Source organism: Lupinus angustifolius, chromosome LG19, assembly GCF_001865875.1.
Source record: "Lupinus angustifolius cultivar Tanjil chromosome LG19, LupAngTanjil_v1.0, whole genome shotgun sequence".
Classification (NCBI taxonomy): domain Eukaryota; kingdom Viridiplantae; phylum Streptophyta; class Magnoliopsida; order Fabales; family Fabaceae; genus Lupinus; species Lupinus angustifolius.
In genome coordinates, this window is record NC_032027.1 from 6,278,420 (window position 1) to 6,286,171 (window position 7,752).

The 7,752-nt window shown below is 29.6% G+C and overlaps 1 protein-coding gene across 1 annotated transcript; it reads right to left on the bottom strand.

Annotated features, from left to right (window-relative positions):
- LOC109333749 (thylakoid membrane protein TERC, chloroplastic-like) lies at positions 1–4,325 on the bottom strand. Its single transcript, XM_019569316.1, has 13 exons — positions 3,902–4,325; positions 3,742–3,818; positions 2,969–3,056; positions 2,731–2,811; positions 2,582–2,638; positions 2,097–2,178; positions 1,619–1,668; positions 1,363–1,419; positions 1,188–1,266; positions 1,006–1,064; positions 809–866; positions 428–544; positions 1–339 (listed from the first exon to the last, which is right to left on the bottom strand). The coding sequence occupies exons 1-12, from the start codon at positions 4,283–4,285 to the stop codon at positions 441–443; spliced, it is 1,176 nt and encodes a 391-aa protein (XP_019424861.1). The 5' UTR covers positions 4,286–4,325; the 3' UTR covers positions 1–339; positions 428–440.

The window sequence follows — 7,752 nt, forward strand, 5'->3', positions numbered from 1 at the left end:
TAAAACGTATACGAAATCCAATACAATAGGCATGAGATATGGATACAATAACCATTTTGAAACATCAATTTTGCCCAAAACAATCAAAAAGGTTTTTAAAAAAGTACTACAAAAAGTAAAACATGGAGCATGAGACCAATGAGTAGCATTGAGCCATTGACATTGAAAAAAGTTATTGTACATGATTCTTGAATGGAAGATTCTTTCCATCCTTTGTCCAAGGGAAAAATCAAAACCAGATTCCAGCCATAAAATTTGGTGAAAAGAGGAGGCAATAGCACATTCCAGGGTTTGACTGCTATGCTCGGTGTTTGACATGTAGGTAAGCCATAGAACAGGCTACAAAGTACAAACTATTACTCATCAATTCACCATGGAAGCCACATGAACAAATTAAACATAAACAATCATATATAGTTGGACCTACCCTGTGTTTGAATTTACTTTTTAAGCTGGTCAGATTTCTTTGCCAAACTTAATAGCGCCCCTATGGTAAGACTTGAGGCCACAAAACCAAGAGAGACCTCTGTAGAAACATGGAGTCCTGTATGGACAGAAAATACAGAATATGTGAAAATATAAGTGCCGTGGATTTATAAAGGAGAACTTTATTTGTAGAACTTTTTGAAGGGCATTGTATGGGGCATCACATATTAAACTCTTTTTCTGCTTTTATATGGTAGTATGAGATAGACAAGAGTATAAACTAGGTGTACTAGAGTATAAAATATGGTGTCGATGTTCAAAATTGGTGTACAAATAATAGAACTTAGATAAATTAGCAGTTTGGAAGTATCAGTATACCCACCAAAATAGTCCAGGATCATCTTACAACCAATGAATCCCAAAACAACAGCAATGGATGGCTGACAAGACAAAAATCGGATATTAAAGACAGAAAGAAGAAAGTAAATAGAAAGTTTCAACAAAACACATATTTAAACAGTTGGAAGTTATTCAGATGCCACTATTTTCCGCATGAAAAGAGATCGAGTCAACATTTACCTGTAAGTACTCTAGCTCTGACATGCTCTCAGAAATTATTGTGTAAAGTGACCTTAGACCTACGATTAACAAATGTATGGCCATTAAATTATTGCTTATTCATATATGCATTTAAAAAATCAAATTCAGATTTTGGATATTAGTATTTACATTGCAAGGGAAACAGAGACGAGAGAACTTACCCAAAATGGCAAACATATTAGAAGTAAAAACTATAAATGGATCCCGAGTTACACCAAAAACTGCAGGTATTGAGTCAACCTATATAAAAGGAAGGGGATCTCGTGTCTATCAATATTTTCATGCCAAATTAACCAGGAACTCCACATAAGAAAGAGGGATGAGAGAAAAACCTACTGCAAATACAATGTCACTGAGCTCAATAACTGCTACAGTAAGAAGCAAAGGTGTGGCCTGCCCAAAATGTTTGACCCCTGTTAGAAATAAGTTGAATTTAATTTAGTACATAAATGTCTTTAGTTATTGCAACAAAGGCAATGAATACTAATTCAAAAGAGTTGAATGGATTTGTGCTTTAAAAAGATGACAAATGATTTAATCTAGACAATAATGAGGTAATACAAATTTGTAACTAACACTAATAAAAACTTACTTTCCACACTCCGTCCTGATTTGTTATGAACCGACTTCCATCATAATATGCTGCGACAATTTATACAAGTGAGACATGAGATGATAAGATCACTCGGTACAAGTTGAATAAACAAAATGCAAATAGCCACACACCAGATGAAATATGTATAAGCCAAAGAAATATTTTGTCCATTCACTTTACTGCATGTGACCTACATGCCTGTATTCCTATGTATGTCTATGAATTATGAATTTCTGATCACGCAATCAGAAAGAAAGAATTCAGCCCAGATAAGTTTTGATTCAGTCATCTATGCTTAAACATGAATGTCTGAAGGTTCATTTAGATTTTAAGTAATCCAGCTTTAGTTTTCAATCACATTCTATTGTTGCCTCGTCGCAAAATGTAAGAACCAAAATCAATTTCAAAATGCCAAAGCAACCAAAATCTATAATTAGGGAGAGAGAAAGAAATGATCGTGATTAGAGAACATTACTTGTTACAGGGATAAATTTTTGGCATGTCTTCACCACAAAGTTATTAGATAAGTCCGATTCGTCTTCTTCGCTGGCAAATAGCTATTCATAAAGTAAGAAACATGCTGTGATTAAAAGGCATAGTATTGTGAATGCCACAACCACAACAAGAACCATAAACTTCCCAGTTGTCAGGATATTGTTCAAGAAGATAAAAGTAAAATCATTCCAATCCCTTTGAGTCTTCAACTAAAAGCATGACATTTTAGGTTTATTGGTCCTTGACAAGGTATTAGATTCTCTATACCAGATGGTCTGAACTCTGAAGTTTGATCCTAGTAACTCTCACTATTCATTATCAAATTAAATCTCAGCGCAAGATAAATTAGGCATGCTCGTTACCCCTGCTGATTTAAGCCCAAAGGGCTCTAGCATGAGGGGCTTGTTAGGATATCTGGTTCCTTGAAAGATATGAAAATATATTGAAAAAATGAGGGATATATACCTTAATTGATGAGTAGAGTAATATTGCTGCCAAGAAAAGGTTGACTGCCTCAAACCTCTGAAACAACATCATAAAAAAATTCAGCTTTTACTACCGAAGCATCACGTGTACGAAATATGCAAAGAAAGCAATCCAACAAGAAACAACACCTGAAGCGTGACAGTTCCAAGAAGTATTAATGTTAGACGAAAGAAAACTGCACCAGCAATACCATAGGAAAGTACACGATTCTGTAAGTTCAATATGAAAAGGAAAATGAAAACCATGATGTGATAATTAAAACACAGACTCCCTTTTATTGTCAAAAGAATATTAACAAGTTAGCAGCCAAAAGCTCAACAAACATTTGGAATTGATTTACCCTTGGCCAGAAGTCGTACACATTACCTGATACATTAGTGGCACTTTGAAGTATTTGAATATTAGAACAAAGACAAAGAGATTATCAACTGAAAGACTCTGCTCCAATATGTATCTGAAAAAAAGCACAAAGAGCAAAGGCCATCAGTCTAGAAGCAAAGAATTCGAGAAATTAAAAAATGGGGCAGAAAGTTTTTCGTCTAAAAAAACAAATGGTGTTAAAACAAACTTAAAATTGTAGTAGAAAGGACTATGAAAATTGTTATAGAATATCAGTAAATTATCTCAACATATCTCCATTGCATCTTAAAATATGTTACAATATTTCAGAAAATGTCTTAGGATTTATTCCTTATGTTTTCCTTGACTAATTAGATCTAAAATTCTACTATTAGTATAGATATCACTCCAATATTTGTCCTTTTGTACCATTGAATCAGTCACATTATGCTTTTCAGTAGTACTATCCGTTCACAATTGTCTCTCTTTTATCCTTATTCTGTGTCAAGGTTCCAGTTGACAATGAAAGGAATAACCTAACAGATATTTAAACCATGTAAGACTTACTCCCCAATATTCCCTAATCTTCGGCTAAGTTCCACTTAGTGTAGTATGGTAGATGTAGCCAACTGTTTCCAAGATGTGAACCCGTAAACTTTTAGTCACTGAGCAACAACTTACTCGTTGCGCCGAGAGGCCGATACTCGCCCTCTTCCGCTCAATTCTATCCCTTTCCATTAATTTGAAACTGGGAAACAATAATGAAAGGAAAGAGAATTGGATAGTTATAGATTGCATACCCAGCGAAGAATTCAGAAGCCTTGTCAACACCCTCTTTAAAACCCAAACCAACACCGAATGCAATAGCACTACACACCTATAATAATAAAAAGAAAACAAGTAACAGATAAAAAAAAGGGATGAAAGAAAATGCATAGAATTAATTAATTTAATTAATACCCAAAATGCAACAGTATTAACAGAAGAGGTGTAAGTTAGTGTATTTGATGCGTCATCAATAGTGCTGCTGATGTCATCATCATGATGAAGAATACTGTTCTTGTTTTCTTCTTCTTCTTCGGAAGATGATAGTTGGTCTTCGTTGGCGTTTCGTTTGGAATAGAAAAGTGGAAAACGATGAAGAAGATGGCAGTGAAGGTAATTAGTTGATGATGATGAAGAGGATGGCAGTGAAGGTAATTTGTTGATGAAGAGGGGCAAAAGAGTCCGAGATGATGATGAAGAAGAAGATGGAATATGTGAATGTGAGGGTTTGTCTCTCAACACTGAAATTGGAATAAGTGTGGTTGCATTGTGAACAACACAAGTGCTGTATGATCCCATTACTCTATCTGCCTTTACACCCAACACAAATGCCAATCCTTAATACTTTCATTTCTCACCTATATAAGACAAGAACACAACTAGTATAATATGATAACATATTTTTATTCTTTAAATAATACTTTTATTATTAAAAAACATATATAAAATTAAATATTTATGTTTTCATTAACAGAAAGCTGATTCAGTAATAATTTGAACTCTCATTAATTATTTGAATGTAATATCACAAGTATTAGTATTATTTATGAGGAGAAAAAATTATACAAGTATCTTATACAGACAATGCAAAGTTAATAAAATATATTTAGTATAATACCTACACTATATAAATTTTCATGCATAGGTGGGTTAGCCATTCATTGACAAGCCTACTTATAATATATCTAAGTTTACAAAACTCTCTTAAACTTTATATGTTGTGTAAGTATATGTTGTAAACTAATTTTTCTTCCTAACTACTCCTTGAACTTTAACAATTGGTGAAATTAGTCTCTACATACATACAGTTTTAAATTACTAACAATAAAATTAAAATTAACAAATTATATTTTATCACAACACAAATATTGTCAATTAATGTGACCTAAAGTTTGGTTTCTTTATATTGCAAAGTGGTGCAAATTATTTTTATAATCATCAAGCTATGTGCTTGCGGCAGTGACTTTCTTCCTTTTAGTAAGGTTAAAAAATATGAATGACTAAAATAGGTATTTACTTTTAATAAAATAATTTTTTTTAATATTATATGATTACAATCATACTCTTATTTAATATTACTCATACTCTTATTTAACCACAACAACAGAAATGTATAGCTAGTTAAATTGCTTAATGGGTAAATGGAGAAAAAATAAATGATGCAATATCTTATAATAAAAGACGAACAAAATATTCTAGAATTTGTCCTATAATATGGACAATATTTAAAATGTTTAAATAAATTAAAAATAAGAATGCAAAGTACTATAATTTTTTGTTGAGAAGAGTTTAGTCAATTAAGGAGAGGAAAGTATAGGTCATTTGAGACAACAAAGATGTAGAATTTTGTGTGAAAAATGTTAATATTTCTGTCTAAATTACCAATTATTGTTATTTTGGACAATTTACTTATATACGATGTGAATACCATTTTAATAGAAAGAGATGCTATTTCGTAACATTTTGATTTTTTTTAATATTTTCCATAAGCAGACATGTTAATAGGATTAAGAAATATATATTTCAATTTCTACCTTTATGTCGTGATACGATTAAATAAAAGTTTAAATCTATATATAAATAATTTAAGGTTTTCCACATTTTAAGTATATCACTTATATGTGAGCCACCATTAGCTCTTACATCAAATTAACCGTTTAAAAAACATCTATATTATTAAGATTAGTGTGTTGACAGCCACTATCGTGTCTGTCAACCCACTTTCCTATCATTTATAATATATAGTTTGTATGTCATAAATGTCAAACATAATATTTTTTGTTAAATATTTGTAATCTACAGTTGAATTTATTTGATTGATGTAATATTCTGCATTAAAGACTGATAGTCATAATGTAAGAATAAAAAATAATTAACCAAATAATATGAGCATATATTAGGTGGAGAGGAACATTAGGTTATATATGATTTTTTTGTAAAAATTAAAATATAGTAAGGGCAAAATAGGGAGAACCACAAATTATACCATGATGGGTAGTTATTTTGGGTTTTCCCTTTATAGGTAGTATAGATATATATATATATGTATTAAACTTTTTAATAATGGTAAACGAATTTTTTAAATACATTTCGGTTTGTGTGTGAATATTTTCCATAACTGTCATCTACAGTTGATTAAATGAGAATTTTCCACTCTTTTATTTTTTTAAAATGTTATGAGACACATCTATGGAGCTTATGAAATTCAAAATGATTTAATATGTATACATTGATAATGTAAGTGTTTTTACACTGTCAACAACTTATCCACCGTTCATTTATTAATCATCATTGACTCTCAAACAAAAGTAACATAAATCAATAGTGGATGATGGACTGATAATATAATTTTTTTTATACTGTCAGCATAGATTTTAAATTTAATTCAGAATAAGTCTGACTTTTGTGGTAAATTATAAATGTCTTATAGATGCCCTCATGGAAGTATTTAACTCATAAATCTATTACCTATATAATAAAAAAACTACCTCACATACATGTGTCATCATCTCCTTGAATTGTCATATGTCACACTCACAAGAAAAGTTTTCTCCACATCTTCATCATTATATTGTGACTTTTAAAACACTAATAATTGATTTATTTATTTTGATATGATTTATTTATTTTTATATATGTTTTATATGTATACTACTCACAACAAAATAATTGAGATCGTTTTGTATATTTTTCTCACTTAACTATGTAAATATGTTCACCTACATTTTAAACTATGGATAATAACTCAATTTGATTCTAAAAAATTTATAAGTGAGGATTAATGCATCATTTAAAATTTGTAACAAAAAATTAATAATTAGGATCATTTTGTATTGAACAATAGGAATATGACTTTGCATTTGTTCATTCCATTCCTTATTCATTCACTGTGTTTTATCTCATAATTTAATCTTATGTTTTTCATTTGTCTTCTTATTGTAATAATAATATTAATAATAATTTGCTATGATTATATTTCAGTTAAAACTTAAAATAATTTTGATAATAAGTATGTAATGATAGGTCAACATTAATGTCATATTTATGAGCATAAACTGATTACATTGATTCTTTTTAACTCTTCTGTCCTCATTCTTATCACTTGCATCTCAAATTGCCGAAAGTCTCTCATCTCATTCATTATCCTTAAACATAAGATTTAATAGCTACGAACCATACCTGATTGGTTATAAGGCCAAATATACTATTCTCGCAATTTTAATATGAGAATTATTATCATTGAGTGGCTCCCGATATATATAAAATCTTAAATAAAATACACATATATGAGTTACAATTTTAAGGAACATATATATTAAATAAAATACAAATATATTATAACTGTTTTATAACTTACAATTGATTGAGAGAGGAAATATATTTTCATAACTTATAATTGGTTGAGAGAGAAAATATATTTTCAAAATAAACGAATCAATATAAAATTAAATGACAAATAAAAATATTCTTTAAAAGGCAATTTTTATTGACGTGTGTTTATTTTGTAGATTTATTCTTATTTTATAGACTAATTTTCATTTTCATTAATTTTTTTGTTTATTTTTCATAGATTTATTTATTTTGTTGTTATACAAAAAGAAATAACAAACTAATTTATAGTAAACCCTCTTTGAGAATCCAAAATACATGAAATATTTAAATATAGACAATTGAATAAGTTTGATTTATTTTATTTTGTTTCTTACCTTTGTTATTAACATTGCATATATAACAATATTAGTTTATATATTTTGATATTTTCAATC

Coding starts and splice junctions, on each gene's coding strand:
- LOC109333749 (XM_019569316.1), bottom strand. CDS start 4,285: ATGGGATCATACAGCACTTGTGTTGTTCACAATGCAACCACACTTATT. Junction 1,420..1,618: donor ATCAGGACGGAGTGTGGAAA/GTAAGTTTTTAT, acceptor CATTTTGGGCAG/GCCACACCTTTGCTTCTTAC. Junction 1,065..1,187: donor TAATATGTTTGCCATTTTGG/GTAAGTTCTCTC, acceptor TGTTAATCGTAG/GTCTAAGGTCACTTTACACA.